The following is a 24,885-nucleotide window of genomic DNA, read 5'->3' as shown; positions in this document are numbered from 1 at the left end:
TTCCAGAAAAGGATATGAGCTCTAGCAATAATGGCTTCCATAAGTCAGGATTTTCTGACTGAAGCTTAGGCCTCCGAACATATGACAATTTCAGCAGGCTAACTGGATATTCTGTACCAGAAATCATTTTGTGAAAAGCAATGTTAAATCAGGCCAGTCTCTAAGGCTTAATGAGAAAAGAGTCTATGATCTTAATAAAAGAAGATGCTCAGCTTCTATTAGCTCTGTTAACCCTAAAATAGGTTATAAGACATCACACAAAATATAGAAATTCATTTCATTTTTTAAATGTTTTGTTCAAACAAGAATGGATATAATTTCTTTCATTTTACCTTGAAGCTGCAAAGAAGCTTGTGATTTGGTAACCAAAACTGGCATAGTAAGCATGTTCCATGATCGCCATCAACTGAATGCAATTGTATCCTGTATAAGCAAAGGTCAAATAGAGACTAAAAGCCACATTTTAAAAAAGTAATGAAAACAATATATAAACACAGCACCCTGTTCAAAAGGCATTAAATTTTACATATAACCTAGAAGATTTGGTCATTTTGAAAAGTTCTACTACTTTAACATCTTTGTTTGTCTGACCTTCTAACACAAAATCAGACAGTTAGTTCTTGAGGGTGATAGTCTAGCTATTTGAAATGTCTTCATTTTAACAAGTAATAAATGATATGCAAATATACTCTTAATTTGGCTTTAGAATATTAAAGATGGCAATCTGCATATGCTAAACTTCAGTTGCACTTGTAATATTCATATCGAAGATTGTGAAAGCCAAATAAAAGTAACTGATTGCAGGCCATGTACTTTTTATTTCACCTTTTTCTTTATATTTCTCTTTTTTCTAGCATAAGATATACCATACCACTGAATCCATTTTTCTACAAGGTCGCTTTTATAAAGCCAGCATTAATGCTTCCATTTTCCACTGTTTCTAGGACCTATAAAATTACTCCAGAGTCATCCATGGGCACACATGTGCGTGCACGCACACACACACACACACACACGTACACTCACATACATCCTTCCTTTCTCTATCTGAAAATGTTTTGCTTTAACACTAAATGAATTGACTCAAATGAACTGACTCAAAAAAGATAGGTATGTATTTTTAAAAATCCTTAACACAAATATATTTATTAATGTGTTTTTAATGTAAGCAAATAATCAGAGTAGAAGAAACTTTGGTCTTTTAAAAAACTAAAAAAATCATTTTCTTCAAAGTAAAATATGGTAAAATTTTCAAATATGATTTAATTGCCTTCTGCAACATGCAGAGAAAATATTCCTATTCTGTTCTCAAAGTCTAAATTCATGTCAATATAACTTCTTGTGCACATATTTTAGTACATAATTAATATTGGAACAATTAACGAATTCACGTTCAGAACTGAGGATTCGTAAGTTTAAAGGATAACATAAACTCCATGATTCAGAATCTGTTGAAAAATTATTACTGTTGGCTTTATTGTTAAAAAAAGGAACAAATTAACTCTATCAGGCCTGGTAGAAACACGTATATAAACTACTGCTCAATAATATAAATCAAGTATAATACTTAGTCACAAAATACAGAGTTTGTAGTTTATTTCTCTATTATGTAATCAATATTATTCTTCTGACCAAGTAACAATTTATAGCTTTTATTATTCATTTTACGTCATTAACCATTCCTAAACTCACTTATGGTCAGAGTACTGGGCTAGGTAATTCAAACACAAAGATAAATAAGAAAATCCTTGTTCTGCTGAAACTTCTGCAAGATCCAGGTCATAAACAATTTACTACAGTATGAAATGAGAGACCATCTCAAGTATAACAACCTTAATATAATATTTATTAAATATAATTTATATTAAATTCTCCGAACATTTAATTAATTTTGGTTTCTGGAACCTGACCTCACCATCTCAGGTAATCAAGATCCCTATATAACTAAAAATTTCAACCATGAGAAACTTTTCCTCTAGCCAAAATGTGGACTGCCTACCAGAAGCAGACTAATTAAATGTAGTTTATCTTCCTGCCTAGCCACTGGAGCAGGTGCTAATATGCTGAGAAATGATAAAAAGCATTACCTATAAAAAGAAAATAACAGATCTAAAGCATTCTGAATCAATAATTCAGCAGTACACTATTCACTCTCCTGCTTGTTCCCATGAAGACAGGGTTTGTGTGATTAGAGTCCAATATACAAACACCTAGACCAATGTGACTCACACAGAAAGATGCACCACAAATATCTGTCTAATAAGTCATCCAGACAGGAGCTATATATACAATGACTCTGAAACAAAATGAGTTCTAGTCACCTTACAAATGTAAGATTTTTTTCCCTAACAGACTAAAATGAACAGGCTATAATCAATGACCACTTAAATTGATAAAAATTCTCTCCTGCAGAAAAGTAATTATGCTTACGTATTTATCTATAATTTTGGAAGCCATCAATTCACATTAAAATTAAAATTGAAATTGGAATAATATCTTGAATTCTTATGTTCTATCTTATTCCATTTCTCTTTTCTATGCTATCACTATTACAGGGCAATTTGAGAAGCCTAAAATAACATGCATTTCTATTACATATTTAATCTCTTAACACAAAAAAAGAGACACTTGTAATTAGCTTCTCTAATAAGAGAACAGACTCATTAAAATTTTATCTGAATAAAAATCACAGTTATTACTTACCAAGGTCTTTGATTCTTGGTAGTATATTGCATGTAAAATGTTTATAAGAAGCTATTTTTCCTTCATAGGAAGAAATTCCCACATGAGATTCATAAATTCGTAGACCTCTTGGCTTCTTTGGTTTGGAATGCTTAAACTACAGAATATTAAAATTACATATAGAACTAAACCAAAAATGCAGGTATGACACTAACAGATTAAGCATGTTAAATGAAATGATGAATTAACTCAGTCAAACACTCTGAAACTACTTTCACATATAAAAGGCACTGGCTACCTCCATTAAACTTTCTTTAGAAAAAAAAATCCTTTTTAGGATCATGGTAATAAACCTATTTGAAAAGAGTAGTCATGCGATGGCTTATGCCTTATCACTGAGTGAAGATGTATTTTGAGCCTAAGCCTTAGAGAAAACATAAGAACTGTGAAATGCATACATAATTATCAAATGCAAAGCATTTATCAACAAGCTTCGATCACTTAAGGATAGAAAAGTGAGCTCCAAGATACCTATAACTCTTATCAATAAGACAGCCTTAAAAATTACCCTAATTAATACATTCATGAGACATCTTGACTATTCGTTGTTCCTAAGGACACTGATCCTGCTTCAAGCCCATGACAGTGAGAAATATTACACCACTGGAGAGTCTTCGATTAATCAGAAATTGTAGTTAAAATTTTTAAAAATCAGTATCCCTTATAGTTCAGTACATAGAGATTTAGTGTTCTTCCCCCGCCCACAACTTCAGAAACACACGATAAAACAAAAGCTCACTTTTATATTTTATTGGCTACAGATGATGGACTCTGATATATATATATATAGCAAACGAGTACACTATGATGTAAAATATTAAACCGGTGGTGAAGAGAGAAGTTGAACATTACAATAAAAGTTATAAAAGTAAAAATTAATTTTCCTAGAAATATTGGAACATGCATTTATTTAAAGAGTTGTTGTTCTCACTTTATATGGGTGTTCTGGATCCCAGTGTATCCAATCATAATTCACATTATCACCGTCACGGGTCACATACTTCGCCCACGGTGAAATACGATACAAGATCTCTCCACTTTTACTCCTAATAACAACCTAAAAAGAGAACAAGTTATTATTGCCTTAAAATACTTTCAAAATTCTAAGATAACGCATGATACTCTATGAGCACTGTGACAAGTAAGAAAAGGAGGAATGATCTTAAGAACCGAAACTGCCTTCCAGATGTGTGACCTTAAGGATGTTTAAATTCTATGGACTTGCTCTCCTCATCTGCCATGGTATATGATCCCTAAAGTCATTTCCAGCTTGAATATTTTATGATTCTCTGGCAATTTTCATCATTGCCAACCAACCATTTTAGTAGTTAATTAAAGTAAGCATACAGTAGATAGGAAAAAGGCATGAATATTATTGGAAGCTACTGTCAATAAATCAATCAACAGAAGGAGCTGATCCTACTACATTTAAAAAAAAGTGATGAGTTATATCACCATCTCTTCCTTTTCCTTTTCATAGCAATTAATGATAACATGGGTTTTGACTAATAATTGTATTATACACACAAACACACACACTACCCTACAAACATTTTCCTCTTCTCAATTTCTTCTACACCTTATTCCAAGTATGCTTTACCATATGAAACCAAACATTTTCCTTTTTAACCATTTATTCCTATACTTGCCAATAGTATCACTATTGCTATCAGTATAAAAAATAACAATAAAAATGCAAAGGCAACTTTTACAGAATCCACCAGTTTAGACTTAGTACTGAATAGAGGGCTTTGAATTTATCAGCATGGTTAAATAGTGAACAGAGCTTCCAAGTGACTAAAATATAGCTTTTAAAAATTTTTTTTTAATTAATTAAACCTTCTAAGAGTAGGTAGAGTGTGACAAAAAATGTTCAGATCAGTAGCTGATCTGAATGCTGAATGATCAATATGCTCTCAGCATTGAGAAAGAACATATTCTTTGGTCTCCTTTAATAGAGAAAAGCTCAAGTATGCATAATTCTTGGTCATTAAATATTTGTAGAATGTTTTATAGTTTAGAAAGGGCTTTCATAGTCATATCTCACTTGATTCCAGAGAATCTTTATAACCCAAATATTAAGTGAGTAGCCAGAAGTCCCAAAGTCACCAACTGGCAGAACCAAAAGCTAAGCAGAGCTTCTGATACTCACTTCCTTTTTCTTAACAGGCTTTAATGGCACTTCCTTCAGATACAGAAAAAGAATAAATCATGATTTAAGGTGGAGGGGGCAGGTGAGTGGTGAAAAGGAACATTTAACTTACATGAGCTCAATTCTATCTCCTCAGTTATGCCTCCCACTTATTAAAGCCTATCACAGCTAAGTGTTTCTATTATTCAAATAGTTACACAAAACATGAATGAATAGGATCAACCCAGTCCCGGAGTATTTTATCCCCCAAAATATGTCCCTTAAGTCACATAAATTTCTAGTATAATACACACAGTGATATATTTGAGAAAAGGCTTTTTACTCACTCAACAACCCAGGACAGGTTATGGGGAAATAAAATACCAGAAATCAGTTTTCAATGGATAGCACCCTGCCTAATCCATCCATCTATCTTTTCTCTTTTTTGAAAATGGCTCTACAACCTCTCCAAAGGATGATCATGAACCAATAAGTATTTTTCAAGGTGTCTGCTGGCAGAGAGAATATTTGAAACTTTAAGCAAAGAACATGAAGAATTTCCTTATGCTGAATATAATTTCCACATTCTTTGGAACATTAACTTATTTATCTTGCTGTACACATGAATGTCTTCAGAGGGTACTGAGTGATGGAAGTTGGAAGGAACAGTCCTCCTATGGGTCTTTCTCACTCCTACATGTTTTGCTGGGTACACCAAGAATATAAGGTCCTATTGATGACAGAGGCCATTTCTCAGAGCTGTGTTTGTAGCAAGCAACCCTGAGGAATGAGATAATGTCTCCCTTGAAGACAATGGACAGGTTTCCTTACTGCTTGCTATAAAAGAAATGATTCCCTAAGGCAAATACTCCTCACCTATGAGGCAAACTAGCTGTGTGCATAGCATCCATCTAGACCCTATAGTGTCACCCCTATAAGACTTAGAAAACAAGGGGAACTAATGCAAGTATGGTGCACATCCTGTGCCATGAGTAATAAAGCCATTTATCTCTGACTCAGGAGTCCTGTGTTTTCTGCCAGAATCCACGAAACAGTAACAGGTTAACTTATGAGCTTGAAGGTACGGCGAAATCAAATCCTATACCTGACAATGGATGACTTACTCATTTTGAATGACTTCAATATTTTTGTTACCAAAAGTTCTATTTCTTCATTTCTATTAGTGTTTTATATTAGATATTTTTGTTCATCATTTTTATTAATTTTGCTTCTTGGGGTGGAAACTTTTAATTATCTAACTCCTTCCTTTTTTCTTAGCAATAAAATCAGAGCCTGGATCCTTGAATGATATGTAAAACAAAGCTTCCCACCACATCTAGAACACTTCACTGTAATCATTACATAAACGGTAAATTCACTTCTCTATTCTTTAGGCTCCTGAATTTTGGATGTATTTTTGCTATAGCAGTTTAGATTTTACTAATAAACACACTTGCCAACAGTACCCACCTCACCTTGCCTTTGATTTACTGTTCCTAAGTTGCTGTGATAACAACTAAGAGTATTATGGTAAATCTAAATAACCCAAACTTGAGAGACCTTCCAATGAGTAAAAAATATAACCTTCTGGACTAAATTTTGCTCCTGAAATGTTTTAGGGGGGAGAAAGGGGAGCGATGAGTGTACTTACTGAATTTGCGCTCTCTTGAGTTCAGATTCAGACAAAAGATTTTTTAGATAAAATTTTATACCATTTAATTTACAACCTCAAAATAGAACATGCTATATAGCAAATTGAAAAGAAAGCGCTAGCTTGATTGATCTTTCAATGATAGTAAATCTAATAGCTGATGGGTAGAAGAGTTCACTTGGTACTAGCAAACTGAAAGTCTCATACACTACTAGTATGAGTATAAAATAGTATGAACATTCTAAATAGCAATTTGGCAATATGATCAAAAATTCAAAAAAAAGTTATTCTCAATGACTCAGCAATTCTAATTATAGATGTTTGCCCTGTAGAAATAATCAGAGAAGTGCCCAAAGAACTATATTCTTATCTATTAATCTTAGTGTTACTTTTATTAGCAAAAATTGAATGACTGAATAGTGTATGCTTGTTAAAAATTATACCACTGAATTATATTGCAGGTTGCAAGAAAATTCTTTCAAGTTATAAAAAAGAATGTATTGCATCTTCCTAATGTAAATATACACAAATGGTTGCCTATGGATAGAGAAATTATTAATAGCCTTCATTTTCCAGTTGTATCTTTCTATATTGTTATCAATTCATTTCACTTGTAGAGCTTCTATAAATCAGAAAAAAATAAGTATTCTGATAAGGATTGCAAATAGATGAATTATACAATTGTGTACATTTGTGGACCTGTGCTACCAAGTTCCATATATATGTGTGTATATACATACACTTTAAATATATTGACACAGTGTTAAAAATAAAACTTTAAAAAGTGTATTAGGGAATTCCCTGGTGGTCCAGTGGTTAGGACTCCATGCTTTCACTGCTGAAGGCTCAGGTTCAATCCCTGGTCAGGGAACTCAGACCCCATAAGTCGTGTGGCCAAAAATAATAAAAAGTATATTAATATCACCACATATCACTCCAATAAAAAATATATATAAAATCACTTTAAAGAAATATACTAATGAAAATAATATCATGATGAACTTTTGTAGGGCAAATTGATAATTTGTATAATTATAACATTTTATAACATGGTAAAAATGTCATTAGCCTCCTTTTCTAATGAGCCAAATTATCTCTTTGACTTATGGGAGGTTAACATCAAAAGACATTATTAAATTAAATAAAGAAGTGAATAAAATAAACCTCTACCTGTGTAAAAGTCAAACTGACTGAGTGAACTGTATGAAGTCAAATTTTATTTAGAAAATGACATTTAAAACTCAAATATACAATATAAGAAACAGTTTGGTAAAATAGTGAAGATCTAAAAAATTGTGTTTGTGTGTGTATATTCATTCAATCTAGGAATATCTTTTGAAATGGTTCTTGTCAAAGACTATTGTTCCTTTGGACCGAAAAATCACTGAGATAAGATGCTCCTCAGGTGGCCAACAATTTTATATGAAAAGAGTGGATGTGTTCAGCTGGTTAGAAGTGGTAGGATACTCTGGAAAATGGTATTGCATGTAACTCTGGGTTTCAAGACTGAATGTGTAGAAGACGAAGAGAAAAGGCACAGATATTGAAAAATATAATTTGATTTGCCCAGATTATACTACCAAAATCACAACAACATGCTATGAAGGAAAAAAAATATTAATAAAGATAACTATTTAGTAGGCTACAGGTCAAAATAAATAAGCAATCAAAGTGATTTCTAATTTATGAAGCAATGTTATCTCTTCCTCTTTTAAATTACCTCTAATTTATATAATAATATCTAACATAATTGATATTATATGTAATATGTATATAAGTATATAATATGTAAAATATATAACTGATATTATATACATATTTTTAAAACAATGGGTACAGTCATACCAACATGCAACGTTAAATATCAGTATCCTGTTGTGTGTGTTTAAAATGTGACTAAAAAAATGCGTGTGTGTATATTGAGAAAGAGAAATACATATGTATAGAACATATAATACTTTTAAGTAATTTTTAGAAGTGAGTGGGACAAAAATAAAAAAGAGCATTAGAAAAAGTAATCACAAGTTTATAATTAAGTAGAAAAATAAGTGATATTCCAGAGGAGAATCTGATGGTTCTACCAATGACCAGAATCCTGAAAAAATAAATATGTGCTTTTAATATTTACAATTAACATAGCATAAGCATTATTTTTAATGCATAGATATAATTATTAAAACTTTAAAATACCTTAATATAATTTAAAAAGAAGTTCTTAAATCTCATTTTAATTCAACTAAAATTTATGACTAACCTTTGTTAAAAAATAGGACATAGGGAATTCCTTGGTGGTCCAGTGGTTAGGACTCCCTGTTTCCACTGCAGGGGGAACTAAGATCTCGCATGCCACAGCACAGCCAAAAAATTTAAAAATTTAAAAAAAAAAAAATAGGACATATGAGTATATTTTTTTTCAGTTTTGTTTGTTTGTTATCCTTGCTTGGGCCAATTTTAAGATTCAGTAAGGTTACTTAAGAAAGAATCTCTTTACCATTTTGAGAGGCTGAAAAATGGCCTCTCATTTCATATGTTCATATCCTACTCTAGAATCTGTGAATGATAATTTATATAGCAAAAAATGGGTCTTTGCAGATGTAATTAAAGATCTTAAAATGGAAAGATTGTTCAGATTTTCCAGGAGGGCAATCGCATATATCCTTATAAGAAGGAGGCAGAGGGATATTTTACACATAGACAGGAGAGAAAAAAGCAATGTAACCAAAGAGGCAAAGACTGGAGTGATGCAGACACTAGCCAAGGAATGTCAGCAGCCACCAGAAGCTGGAAGTAGAAAGGAACAGATTCTCCCCAGAGGGAGTATGTTTCCGCCAACACCTTGATTTCAGCCCAGTGATACTGATTTTTAACTTCTGGCTTCCAAAACTGTGACAGAAAAAATTTCTGTTGTTTAAAGACACCAAATTTGTGCAACCACCATAGGAAACTATATAGAAATAAAGAAAAAAAATGGAGGCAATCACTCTTCTAAGAATAAAATGTAATGTACTTAAATTTAGTTAAATCTTGTCAGTGCCAGAAAGAGTTGAAAAAGTTATATTAATGAGTAGTCTAAATAACACATTTTATCTCTTATTAACTTCCTACTCCCAAAAAGTAGACAAACATATACCAACGCATTTCAGTGACCTTCATTAAACAAAGTAAGTCCTTGACAATTCTCAGGAAAAGCAAACTCATTCAGAATAAACGTTGCTAAGCTTCAGAACTGATAGGAGGGCCTTCAAAAAAGTGAATTTGTAATACACAGTTTTTACTGCTAGCCTACTCCCATGTAATTATTTTCAGGGGTTGAACAAAAAAGAGTCAGTCTTTACATGATGCAAATAAAAGCTCTAAATTTTCCATAAGGAAAAGCTAAGGAGCTATTTTTTCTACCTAATACCTGATGTCCACCAACAGAAGAATGGATAAAGAAGATGTGGTATGTATATACAATGGAATATTACTCAGCCATAAAAAGGAACGAACTTGTGCAATTTGCAGAGACATGAACAGACCTGGAGACTGTCATACAGATTGAAGTAAGTCAGAAAGAGAAAAACAAACATCGTATAATATCACTTATATGCAGAATCTAGAAAAATGATACATATGAACTTATTTGCAAAGCAGAAATAGACACAGACATAGAGAATGGATGTATGGCTACCAGGGGGGTAAAGGGAGGTGGGATGAACTGGGAGAATGGGATTGACATATATACACTACTATGTATAAAATTGATAACTAATGAGAACCCACTGTATTGCACAGGAAACTCTATGCAGTGCTCTGTGGTGACGTAAATGGGAAGGAAATCCAAAAAAGAGGGTATATATGTATACGTATAGCTGATTCACTTTGCTTTACAGCAGAAACTAACACAACATTGCAAAACAACTAAACTCCAATAAAAATTAATTTAAAAAAACAGAGATGGGACTATTTAAATAAATAGATGATCAGTTGTCAATAATAATAATAATTTTTCATTCTGCATTTTCTAATTAGGAATATCAGAAACACTATCTGATATTAAAAGGCTATTTATTTCATTGTGAACTTGAGTTATATTTCAATTAATGAGAAAAGAAAACAAAGAAACCAATAAAAGTATCATGGCAGTTTTCTAATAATAATAAGGTCCTGATATACAAATGACCACTTTGTGGATATACTTTCTTAAAACTACATATAATTGATTGGTAAAATTATATAAACTGGGGTTATATATGAGCTATAATTGACATTACCATTATTTAGATATTGAGCCTGCTATAGTAACCAAATAAAATTACTCTGTCTCTTGAAAATTTTTAAATTTTGTTTAATTATTTCTAGATATTAAAGTTCATACATTTTGGAGGTCTCCATCTTTGTTTCATAATTTACTTCATAATTTTCAATTAAACAAACAACCTGACACAAACCATGTGCATACAAAGTTATCATAAAAGGTTGTCACATCCTGGTGATGTCCTTTACATCTACAATGTTCAGGTATTGAGGGAAGTGAAAAAGAGATTAAGTGATTAGATTAAGCCCCCTAAGCTCTTTGGATACTTGACACTATCCTAAATAAGAGAAAGAAAAGGCAATATCCTTGCTAGTAGCTTGATGAAGAAAAGACACAAATCAGTTGAACTTCAAAAGCAATAACCTATTGATGAAAAAAAAATAACCTATTGATGAATTTTCACTGGCTCCCATTATTTTTGCTTTGTATAAAATTTCTTATTTTAAAACATGCCATCACAATTCAGGTTTTTTTTTCTTTAATAAGAAATTTTCCAAGGTTAAATCCTATAACAACAGCTTGATTAGGAAGAGTTAAAGGATTTCACTAACAGAAACAAAGCCACTAATTAAAGAAAAAAAACTTTCCTTAAAAGAAATGATTAAGTATACTAGCTATGAAAAATAAATTTGTAATATGACAAAAAGTATCATACCAAATTATATCAAACTTCTGCATAAAGGACACCAATGTATGGAATAAAAAGAGATTAATTTTGAGGTATAGTACTCATGGACACTTTACTCCTGATTTAACAACAATTAGAATTACAGAGATATAAACATTCACTTCTGTAATACTTACACATAGGAGAGAAGAAACTGCAGAATATTGCCAAAAAGAAATAAATGAAGATCAGTAGCTGCTTCTTCTAAAAGCAGGTCCTTATTTAGAATGACTTAGAGAGACAGATGCTACTGTACCTATAAAAAGCAGTATTACTCCCATAGGTTTCCATCCCAGTTCCCCAACCTTCTAGTCTAGTTAAGAAGTATTACAACTATAATATTTTTTCTGTTTCTGTCTCTTGACTGAGGAAAATCTTTAATGAAATAAAGAAACAACTAAGTAGAACTGATAAAGTGTTTGCTTCATTTCAAGTACATTACCTGAACAAAAACCTTATAAAGTGAGGTCACTACAAAAAGACAAAATCCAAAGGGATTATGTGAGATTTAGGATGCAGGCATTGAAAATGATATCCCTGAGCAAGTGAGAATAACTACTCCTAAGTGAAAAGAATAGGAACAATGCTGAAATGTTGTAATCAGGTAAAGATTGATTAGGTGTCTTAGATGAGAAAACAGATGAATTACACATGATATAAAAATATAGGATTTAAACTTCCAAGATATTGGAAGATCAATATAGTAATAAAAGAAAAAAGCTATGAAAAGGGGAAAAAAATCAGTGAGTTTTCATTACTGAAGAAGTGTGCTTCAAAGAGACTCATCCATGTGCAGTGAAGGCTAGAATTCTATTAAGTAAATAGAGTTATAATCTGGTATAACACCAACAAAAAAAATCTTAAAAAGTATTTTTAGAAGCGCTAGATGGGAGAGGTACTATCATAAGATGAGTTAAAACTCTCTTTAAAATATTTCATTAGGTACAATTATAAAAGTCTATATGGTGATAAATTGAATCATTTGAAAAAAAGAATATGATTCTTAAGCAATCACTCTAAGTGCCATTGCAATGAAGTAAAATATAAAATGTGAGGGCTGGGGGAGAAATAATTCACCCCTTAAGGGAAATCTAGAGAAATTCCAGGAACTAGATACAGAATATATAATTCTAAAAAATCATAAGCTCTTTTGAGAAAACACATAATTATATATTTAATATACATCGAGATTATCTCTAAGAATATAATTAACAACTATTAAATAAAGAAAACAGTTAATAATGAAAAGAATTCAGAGTTACATTTAAATATTCCTTATAAATTAAGGTTTCATAATAGAGAGTGCAACACTATCACTCTTTTCTTCCACAAAGGTCACATATTTCGCCAGGTGCAGGTGGTATTAGGGGAAGAACTACAAACAGGTATGTATGAATTAGGAAACACATAGTACACACATCATATGAGAAATTGATTAAGCTGACAGTATAATGGGAAATAGAACATGACTACATGTGAGATATGAAACTCAGCATATGCATTTGGATAATTTCTTGTTAACTGATAGACAGTGACGATGGGAAGAAGTAGTGGTAAACAATAGGAGTCTTCACAATAGAGCTATTTACTTTAAACCTTCGTAGCTGAAGTGTATTTAAATTATTAAACATAGATATTTCCATCTTATGTAGATAGCGAAGGCACAGAACAGCAAATGAACTTTGATCTCCAAGTGTGACAAGCTCTCTGGAGAAGCAGGGAAACTTCTTTGACAGTGCAGTCAATAAAGCACACAGGTCAGGGAATTACCCACCTGACTTCTGCATAAGGCTCAGAGAATAACCACGTGCTGAGGTGCAGTGACCTATGGTTCACTGTTTTCAAATATATACATATATATTTCATAAAATAAATATTGTGTATAATATATATGTATATGTATATATGTTACACACACACACACACATATATATATATATATCCATGAGACTTTTTTTTTTTTCCAGTCGGGGGCATACTGAGTCACTAGGGGAAATTTATAGTTTATTGGCATATTTGAAAGATGTTAAGATGAACAGACTGAAGAGTGAAAAAAAAGAAAACAAACCTTAAATTGAAGAGGGTTAAAATTCATATTGACATTTAACACACATTTAACTGTGCTACTCAGTAAAAGAATTCAGCTTAAATGTAAATATTTAAATCATAAAAGATTATATAGTATGTACTTTATCACAAGAAAAAGGTCCTGTAGGCATACCATTATTCATTATTATTTGAATTCATTATTATTACTTGGCCAAAGTGCAAATACTTCTATTAAATATAACCAAAAATAATACCCAACTTAACAGTCACAAAATGTAATTTTCTTCCTTTTTCTGGCACAGCATTAAAAGATCAAATACTAAACAAAAGCTCTCTTTTAAAAAAAAATTAATGCCTACATAATTTAGAAGAAAAAAGCATGAAATACTTTTATTAAAAAAAATACTCCTAAAGAAAAATGAAAGTGTTCCATTCTCCATATTTTATAATCATATTTAAAATCTACTATGCCCACACTGAAGGACAAAGGAATAAAAGATTGTAAAATAAATGCAAGATACTTCACAGTACATGGATATAAGAAAAAGAGAGTCTGCTAATACATTTAAAGTATTTCTAGAATCAATGTTCACATAAAGGGTGCAATCAGAGAACCGATATTTATGGACAGTCTAATTTTCTAGATACCTGTGATTCACTTCTATAAGCACTAAAACAGAAAGAGAAAAAGAATATGTTTTATAGTTATCTTTCTAAAATGTATTATACATTCCCTTGTGACCTTAACAGAGGGAATTAAACACTTGTAGAAACTGATTTGTATACGCTGAACTGTGACATGGTTGGAATATGAACATTTCCCCCTGAATTCAGTAAAGAGAATATTAGACATTTATATGTGTCTTTGACAGCAGTTTTCAACCCTGGATGTGCAATGAGAACCACCTGAGGAATATTTTAAAATAAAGATGCCCGAGTCCTATTTCTATCCACTATCACCACCCTACCTGTCACCCTTGATTCTGATTCTGTGAGCTGCAGTCTAGTAGCTTAGGAGATAAAAGCTAGACCTGAGAAAGCAAGAGACAAAGTAGCTACAGGGACCAGTGCTCCAATAATAAAGGATAGATTTTTATTTTTAAAAAGTTATCATGCAGGAAAGAAAACTAACATTAAAGTTACAGGGACTGCATTTTCTAAACCTTGATAATAATAAACACCTTTGCAAATGACAAGACATATTTTGCAATAAAATTTGTCTCAATCTCTACTTTGAACTTTTAATTTATTTCTTATACAGTAATAATTTATAATTTGCTTTCATTCTTCCTAGTCTAATCTCCCTAATTATTCTCAAACAATTATTCTGTAAACTTTCAATCATGAAAGGCAACCAAGCTAGCTCAAAATTTATTCATTTGTGGTCCTGAGTACACCCGTGAATGTCTTCACTGATTTACTTATCAAAAATTTTCCCCTGCACTTAAGAAGGCCTCATAAAAGAGTATGGTGAATCTATTCAAGTTTCTGATCTTGGCCTATAGTTTAACCCATCATTTAAAATATTTTACAATTTCTATACTATGTATCACATAAATCATTTTGCAAAACAATATTTATCATGGCTACTTTAAATGCCATTACTAAAATTGGATGATTGTCTTTTCAATACTATGTTCTTAGGAATTCCATTTATAATCTTTATTGCAAAGTTGTAGATGATATCGGCTCTTCAGTCAGTCAAACCACTTTCTGGCATTTCTTCCTATTATAGAAAGGATGGAAAGTTTAAAGTCACATTTTTCACACTCCCTTGCAGCTAGGTTTCTGCATCTAGTAGAGGCATCCATGCAAGATCTGGAAGGAAGAAACTAGTACTTCAGTTAAATCATATGGAGATCAATCTTTTTTGCCTAAGAACCCTGAATGATGCTTAATCTAACAAAATGGCATTATCTCCATAGGCATGAGCAGTAGAAAACTCAAAAGATTATTGATTGACATGCCACAATTAATCAGCTCACACGCTCAATTTCCATTTGTACCTCCCCATATATAATTACATATACATTCAGAATCGCTTTTTCATGAGAAATAATCACAAAAAAAGTGTTTACCTGGGGAAAATTCTTTTCATTCTACATTTGGTTTCAAACTAAAATTTTAAGTTTTATAAGCAGAGTTGATATGATTATCATCATGCAAAAAGAAACAGATGTTGGCAATACATAGGAATCCTCAGAGGAAATAGAGAAAATGTTGGGGGCGGGTGGAGGATAATTTGAACCTAAACTGGCATTTGAAGCAGTACTCATCATGAAAAATACGAGAAAGATGCTTTGACCTAAAGTAGGACATCATTTGAAAAGAACACACCAAATTTGGATTATGAGATATTGCAGAGGCAAAGTAAGTTTGAAAAATGAAGTGGAAAAGCAGGCTCATATAAGGAAAAGTTGGAGGTAGAACCTGGAAAGTGGAGGCTTAAAGAATTGGAGGAGAATGCACCAGATTTCAAGATTAGATGGGTGAAAACAGAAAACTCCTAAGATGTGTCTAAAAAGTACCAGCACTGTGAAAACAAATAGTATAGGTATGCCCAAACCTGGGCCTAAAATGACAAAAAAAAAAAAAAAAGCTTTGAAAAGAAAAAGAAAGCACCTACAGGATTAATTCTTCAGATGTTAGAATTACTTTTGATAGAATTATTAATTTAAAAATGAGTTCCTGTCTCAGGAACAAATGGAAAGGACTGATGCTCAGCTGAGAAACAAGTGTTTATGACACAGCTTATGGTTTTGCTCTAAGAAAAGACCATGCCTACAGAATAGCTTATAACTGCTTTAATCATCAACCAAATACTTATTAAAGTTTGGGATTGACATGTACACACTGCTATATTTAAAACAGATAACCAACAAGGACCTACTGTAGAGCACAAGGAACTTTGCTCAGTACTCTGTAATAACCTAAATGGGAAAAGAATTTGAAAAAGAATAGATACAGGTATACATATTACTGAATCACTTTGCTGCACAACTGAAACTAGCACAACATTGTTAATCAACTACACTCCAATATAAAATAAGAAATTTTTTAAAAAGTACCCACAGTAAAATTACCTATTTGTTTCAAGATTTACAGGTGAGTGAGGTGTACTTTCATGTTTAACTTACATTTGAAAGAACGATGAAAATATTTGCATGAACAGAGGTTTGCAAAAATCACCCACTAATTAGCAGTGCAAGACATCATGGATTATTATTTCATTATTATCATCTCTTCAAACCTCTCAACATAACTGTTCATAAATGTGACTTCTTAAATTAATGAAATAGAATTAATTGGCCATCATAAACTAACAATATTTAGCATAATGATAGAGAAAATCCAGTTTAATATAAATACGCATATGTCAATGACATTGTTACTCCCAAAGGCAACAAACAAAAGCCATTACCTGTATATTCTTCAATTCATACTATTTCATTAAATTCTGATTTGTATATGAAATAAAGCCTATTCTGAGAGTTAAATTCAGAGGCAGTTCACAACCATGTTTCATAATAGTAATATATATATTTATATATACACACATATATGAACGTATATTGTTGTATGAGCTCCATTTAGATTCCGTAGGCTGAAGTAGTGTTTTCATCCTCTTAGGAAAGCTGATTAAATAATTAAGTTCTAAAAGTAATTTATGAAAATTAAACAAACAAATGAAAACTATCAAATTGTTGTTAGACGTGAGACTTTTTAAAGTAAAAGAACCTATTTTGACTCTTGCAAACCTTTTTTTTTTTAATAACATTTATATAGTCATCTTGGGATATGGTAATGATTAACTGAAAATCTTTAAATCCAAAGTACTTCTTCAGAGTCTGTAGACAAAGTTACAAAGGATTACACAATAAAATCTAAGACCATGTCCAGCAAGATACTCAACACCACTGAACAATTTACAGGTAAATTTAGAGCATTTTTAAGGCTCAGCTGCAAACAGCAAAGAGGGTAGAAAACAAAAATGCTATTCTAAACAATGGTAGTGAAGGCAGAACCCTGATCTTAATATCTCAAGAAAGCACAAAATTATTATAAAATTACTTTAGTTATAAAAAGAAACAGATTTGTGTGATATCCATTAAGTACATTAATATGATTTTACTTCTTTTTATAATAGTCAGTTATGCCAAGGTAGAATGCTTAGTCAGAGTAAATATCAATTTCTAGCTTATGTATATATCAGTCTATATGAGTATGGAGTTTATTTAAGTAAGTAAAACAGTAATGTACTTTTTGAGATTTGCATGATGTATTGAGTGGGGGAAAAAAAGGAAATTGAGAACCAGCAGGCATAGAATAATCACATTTTTATGATTTTTTCTTAAAAAGCATATAAATACAGAGAGGCAGAGAGATAAGGAGAAAGACAGTCTATCAATGCCTAGAAACAGATCAGGAAGAATACTCACAAAAACTAAAACAGTGGATGGTAGGAGGGAGAGCTAGGCTGTTAATTTTGAGAAACGCTACTTTGCTGTTTTCTTTCCATATTTCTTAATTGTTTTAAGTCCTGTTTTTTTAAAATACATTATGAATCATGTTTAATAATTACAAAATAAATTAAAATTAACTATTCTTTAAATAAAAATGAAAGCATTTCAAATATCAAAATAAAGTTTTCCCAGGGTGCAACTCATATCATACGGCCTGTATTGAGTTCTTAAGCCTCAACAAATATATATGTGCATATGTATATGGAAGTTTAATGTTTTTATTAATGTTCTAAAATTCCAAAGGAAAACCACTCCAAAGAAAAATGTTTTTTTTACATCTATATGCTCAAGAAATTATGTAACTGAAAATCTGTAAAGAATAATTTAATCTTAATCAAAATGCCATGCCTTGGCTTTCCAAAAGAGGGAGCTATAACTCCACTGCCACAAATGTATCAGTTGGATACATAAGTGATATATTCAAAAACACAATTTATTGAGTTACTGACATAAAATAATTTTAAGAAAAAGAACTTAAATTATGTGTTTATTTTAGCCTTATGATTTTAATTGCCTAAAGAGCACAGTAAAATCTATGAAAAATATCATGATCCACGATAATAAAATGGAAGCTGCTCCAACTCTTTTATGGATCTCTCAATGGGAGAATAAAAGTATGACAGAAGTCTCACAATGTTTAGATTTTGAAAAAAAACATAGATTCAGAGACCACAGATGTTATGGTTACTAAAAACTGTGGTTCTATTATATGAAAATAAGATTTAGTATTGTTCAAAAAAAAACTAGAGACAGAATGCTATCCATTTCCTGCAGTGATGATTAAAAATATGAATATTGACCAGAGCCTACCATCAAGCCTCTTAGATAGCCTCAACCACCAGAGGGCAGAGAGCAGAAGCAAGAAAAACTACAATCCTGCAGCCTGCGGACCAAAAACCACAGTTACAGAAAGATAGACAAGATGAAAAGGCAGAGGGCTATATACCAGATGAAGGAACAAGAAAAAACCCCAGAAAAACAACTAAATGAAGTGGAGATAGGCAACCTCCCAGAGAAAGAATTCAGAATAATGATAGTGAAGATGATCCAGGACCTCGGAATAAGAATGGAGGCAAAGATTGAGAAGATGCAAGAAATGATTAACAAAGACCTAGAAGAATTAAAGAACAAACAAACAGAGATGACCAATACAATAACTGAAATGAAAACTACACTAGAAGGAATCAATAGCAGAATAACTGAGGCAGAAGAACGGATAAGTGACCTGGAAGACAGAATGGTGGAATTCACTGCTGCGGAACAGACTAAAGAAAAAAGAATGAAAAGAAATGAAGACAGCCTAAGAGACCTCTGGGACAACATTAAACGCAACAACATTCGCATTATAGGGGTCCCAGAAGGAGAAGAGAGAGAGAAAGGACCAGAGAAAATATTTGAAGAGGTTATAGTCGAAAACTTCCCTAACATGGGAAAGGAGATAGCCACCCAAGTCCAGGAAGCGCAGAGAGTCCCATACAGAATAAACCCAAGGAGAAACACGCCGAGACACATAGTAATCAAGGTGGCAAAAATTAAAGACAAAGAAAAATTATTGAAAGCAGCAAGGGAAAAACGACAAATAACATACAAGGGAACTCCCATAAGGTTAACAGCTGATTTCTCAGCAGAAACTCTGCAAGCCAGAAGGGAGTGGCATGATATACTTAAAGTGATGAAAGGGAAGAACCTACAACCAAGATTACTCTACCCGGCAAGGATCTCATTTAGATTTGATGGAGAAATCAAAAGCTTTACAGACAAGCAAAAGCTAAGAGAATTCAGCACCACCAAACCAGCTCTACAACAAATGCTAAAGGAACTTCTCTAAGTGGGAAACACAAGAGAAGAAAAGGACCTACAAAAACAAACCCAAAACAATTAAGAAAATGGTCATAGGAACATACATATCGATAATTACCTTAAACGTGAATGGATTAAACGCCCCAACCAAAAGACATAGACTGGCTGAATGGATACAAAAACAGGACCCATATATATGCTGTCTACAAGAGACCCACTTTAGACCTAGGGACACATACAGACTGAAAGTTAGGGGATGGAAAAAGATATTCCATGCAAATGGAAATCAAAAGAAAGCTGGAGTAGCTATACTCATATCAGATAAAATAGACTTTAAAATAAAGAATGTTACAAGAGACAAGGAAGGACACTACATAATGATCCAGGGATCAATCCAAGAAGAAGATATAACAATTATAAATATATATGCACCCAACATAGGAGCACCTCAATACATAAGGCAACTGCTAACAGCTATAAAAGAGGAAATCGACAGTAACACAATAATAGTGGGGGACTTTAACACCTCACTTACACCAATGGACAGATCATCCAAAATGAAAATAAATAAGGAAACAGAAGCTTTAAATGACACAATAGACCAGATAGATTTAATTGATATATATAGGACATTCCATCCAAAAACAGCAGATTACACATTCTTCTCAAGTGCGCACGGAACATTCTCCAGGATAGATCACATCTTGGGTCACAAATCAAGCCTCAGTAAATTTAAGAAAATTGAAATCATACCAAGCATCTTTTCTGACCACAACGCTATGAGATTAGAAATGAATTACAGGGAAAAAAACGTAAAAAAGACAAACACATGGAGGCTAAACAATACGTTACTAAATAACCAAAAGATCACTGAAGAAATCAAAGAGGAAATAAAAAAATACCTAGAGACAAATGACAATGAAAACACGACGACCCAAAACCTATGGGATGCAGCAAAAGCGGTTCTAAGAGGGAAGTTTATAGCTATACAAGCCTACCTAAAGAAACAAGAAAAATCTCAAGTAAACAATCTAACCTTACACCTAAAGAAACTAGAGAAAGAAGAACAAACAAAACCCAAAGTTAGCAGAAGGAAAGAAATCATAAAGATCAGAGCAGAAATAAATGAGATAGAAACAAAGAAAACAATAGCAAAGATCAATAAAACTAAAAGTTGGTTCTTTGAGAAGATAAACAAAATTGATAAGCCATTAGCCAGACTCATCAAGAAAAAGAGGGAGAGGACTCAAATCAATAAAATCAGAAATGAAAAAGGAGAAGTTACAACAGACACTGCAGAAATACAAAACATCCTAAGAGACTACTATAAGCAACTTTATGCCAATAAAATGGACAACCTGGAAGAAATGGACAAATTCTTAGAAAGGTATAACCTTCCAAGACTGAATCAGGAAGAAACAGAAAATATAAACAGACCAATCACAAGTAATGAAATTGAAACTGTGATTAAAAATCTTCCAACAAACAAAAGTCCAGGACCAGATGGCTTCACAGGTGAATTCTATCAAACATTTAGAGAAGAGCTAACACCCATCCTTCTCAAACTCTTCCAAAAAATTGCAGAGGAAGGAACACTCCCAAACTCATTCTATGAGGCCACCATCACCCTGATACCAAAACCAGACAAAGACACTACAAAAAAAGAAAATTACAGACCAATATCACTGATGAATATAGATGCAAAAATCCTCAACAAAATACTAGCAAACAGAATCCAACAACACATTAAAAGGATCATACACCACGATCAAGTGGGATTTATCCCAGGGATGCAAGGATTCTTCAATATACGCAAATCAATCAATGTGATACACCATATTAACAAATTGAAGAAGAAAAACCATATGATCATCTCAATAGATGCAGAAAAAGCTTTTGACAAAATTCAACACCCATTTCTGATAAAAACTCTCCAGAAAGTGGGCATAGAGGGAACCTACCTCAACATAATAAAGGCCATATATGACAAACCCACAGCAAACATCATTCTCAATGGTGAAAAACTGAAAGCATTTCCTCTAAGATCAGGAACGAGACAAGGATGTCCGCTCTCACCACTATTATTCAACATAGTTCTGGAAGTCCTAGCCACGGCAATCAGAGAAGAAAAAGAAATAAAAGGAATACAAATTGGAAAAGAGGAAGTAAAACTGTCACTGTTTGCGGATGACATGATACTATACATACAGAATCCTAAAACTGCCACCAGAAAACTGCTAGAGCTAATTAATGAATATGGTAAAGTTGCAGGATACAAAATTAATGCACAGAAATCTCTTGCATTCCTATACACTAATGATGAAAAATCTGAAAGAGAAATTATGGAAACACTCCCATTTACCATTGCAACAAAAAGAATAAAATACCTAGGAATAAACCTACCTAGGGAGACAAAAGACCTGTATGCAGAAAACTATAAGACACTGATGAAAGAAATTAAAGATGATACCAACAGATGGAGAGATATACCATGTTCTTGGATTGGAAGAATCAACATTGTGAAAATGAGTATACTACCCAAAGCAATCTACAGATTCAATGCAATCCCTATCAAATTACCAATGGCATTTTTTACGGAGCTAGAACAAATCATCTTAAAATTTGTATGGAGACACAAAAGACCCCGAATAGCCAAAGCAGTCTTGAGGCAAAAAAATGGAGCTGGAGGAATCAGACTCCCTGACTTCAGACTATACTACAAAGCTACAGTAATCAAGACAATATGGTACTGGCACAAAAACAGAAACATAGATCAATGGAACAAGATAGAAAGCCCAGAGATTAACGCACGCACTTATGGTCAACTAATCTATGACAAAGGAGGCAAAGATATACAATGGAGAAAAGACAGTCTCTTCAATAAGTGGTGCTGGGAAAACTGGACAGCTACATGTAAAAGAATGAAATTAGAATACTCCCTAACACCATACACAAAAATAAACTCAAAATGGATTAGAGACCTAAATATAAGACTGGACACTATAAAACTCTTAGAGGAAAACATAGGAAGAACACTCTTTGACATAAATCACAGCAAGATCTTTTTTGATCCACCTCCTAGAGTAATGGAAATAAAAACAAAAATAAACAAGTGGGACCTAATGAAACTTCAAAGCTTTTGCACAGCAAAGGAAACCATAAACAAGACGAAAAGACAACCCTCAGAATGGGAGAAAATATTTGCAAATGAATCAACGGACAAAGGATTAATCTCCAAAATATATAAACAGCTCATTCAGCTCAATATCAAAGAAACAAACACCCCAATCCAAAAATGGGCAGAAGACCTAAATAGACATTTCTCCAAAGAAGACATACAGACGGCCACGAAGCACATGAAAAGATGCTCAACATCACTAATTATTAGAGAAATGCAAATCAAAACTACAATGAGGTATCACCTCACTCCTGTTAGAATGGGGATCATCAGAAAATCTACAAACAACAAATGCTGGAGAGGGTGTGGAGAAAAGGGAACCCTCTTGCACTGTTGGTGGGAATGTAAATTGATACAGCCACTCTGGAGAACAATATGGAGGTTCCTTAAAAAACTAAAAATAGAATTACCATATGACCCAGCAATCCCACTACTGGGCATATACCCAGAGAAAACCGTAATTCAAAAAGACACATGCACCCGAATGTTCATTGCAGCACTATTTACAATAGCCAGGTCATGGAAGCAACCTAAATGCCCATCAACAGACGAATGGATAAAGAAGATGTGGTACATATATACAATGGAATATTACTCAGCCATAAAAAGGAACGAAATTGAGTCATTTGTTGAGACGTGGATGGATCTAGAGACTGTCATACAGAGTGAAGTAAGTCAGAAAGAGAAAAACAAATATCATATATTAATGCATGTATGTGGAACCTAGAAAAATGATACAGATGAGCCAGTTTGCAGGGCAGAAGTTGAGACACAGATGTAGAGAATGGACATATGGACACCAAGGGGGGAAAACTGCGGTGAGGTGGGGATGGTGGTGTGCTGAATTGGGCGATTGGGATTGGCATGTATACACTGATATGTATAAAATTGATGCCTAATAAGTACCTGCAGTATAAAAAAACAAACAAAACAACTAATACTAAACTTTCATTGGGTTATTTGTATGGAAATATGTTAATATAAATGTTTCAGACATTACATGAAATTCCTAAAAATCTTATATTTGTATTTGTATGGAAATATGTATGGAAATATGTTAATATAAACGTTTAAAAAAAAAAAATATGAATATTAAATACTGTATCTGGGAGCTTCCTATTGAAAACAACGTTTACAAAACTGACTTTATAAATTAAATCAAATCTTTAAAAATGCATTGCATCTTTTGGAAAAAAATAAGAATATAATCCAGTTTCTAAATTAAGAAAGAGAAAATTAATCAATGAATTAAAAAGCTCAAAGCAAAAGAAATATTTGTGCTGTATTATGACCAAAGAAAATACACGAATGACGAAAGAGGAGACATCAGCATCAAATCCAAGAAATGAATTCAACTTGATAAAGCAATGGTATCACTCTCTGGACAAGTATATTGTAAAAAGAATGCAAAACTGCTCTAGGTTAAATACATACACATATACATTTAAATATAAAATGCAAGCAAGCAAAAACAGTTGAAAACAGGGCACCTATTTATTCAGGATGCTATTTATCATGTTTATTTTATCCACTCTTTATGTAATTACATTTAAAAATAGATGGTTTGTTTCTATTAATCAGCATGTGGCCAAATCACCAAGTTTCCACACATTTAAAATAAAGTTTGATTGAGTTGATTAACTACAGTTCTCCCAACTTCAACGTAAGTCAACATATCGCAGAGGATAAAATAGAAGGCAAACTTCGCAGTTTGATTATTGTTTCAGTCATTTATGACATCGAACAAGATACTTAATCTAGCCAACATCCACTTTCTTCAGCTACAACTGGGAATAATGATAGTATCTATACCTCACAGGACTGTTAAGCAAGGGTTAAAATAGAAC

The 24,885-nt window shown here is 32.6% G+C and overlaps 1 protein-coding gene across 3 annotated transcripts in view; it reads right to left on the bottom strand.

Annotated features, from left to right (window-relative positions):
- GBE1 (1,4-alpha-glucan branching enzyme 1) overlaps positions 1-24,885 on the bottom strand; it is a 283,451-nt gene that overhangs the window by 141,189 nt on the left and 117,377 nt on the right. For all 3 annotated transcript variants that reach the window (XM_082460430.1, XM_082460431.1, XM_082460432.1), the window contains 3 exons: positions 3,674-3,799; positions 2,704-2,839; positions 333-423 (listed from right to left, as the gene is read on the bottom strand). In XM_082460430.1, coding sequence (XP_082316556.1) covers positions 333-423; positions 2,704-2,839; positions 3,674-3,799 — 353 coding nt within the window. The remainder of the gene's footprint in view (positions 1-332; positions 424-2,703; positions 2,840-3,673; positions 3,800-24,885) is intronic.

Source organism: Balaenoptera physalus, assembly GCF_965194825.1.
Source record: "Balaenoptera physalus genome assembly, chromosome: 4".
Lineage (NCBI taxonomy): Eukaryota > Metazoa > Chordata > Mammalia > Artiodactyla > Balaenopteridae > Balaenoptera > Balaenoptera physalus.
The sequence above is the reverse complement of the archived record's forward strand: the minus strand, read 5'-3'. Positions and strand labels throughout refer to the sequence as shown.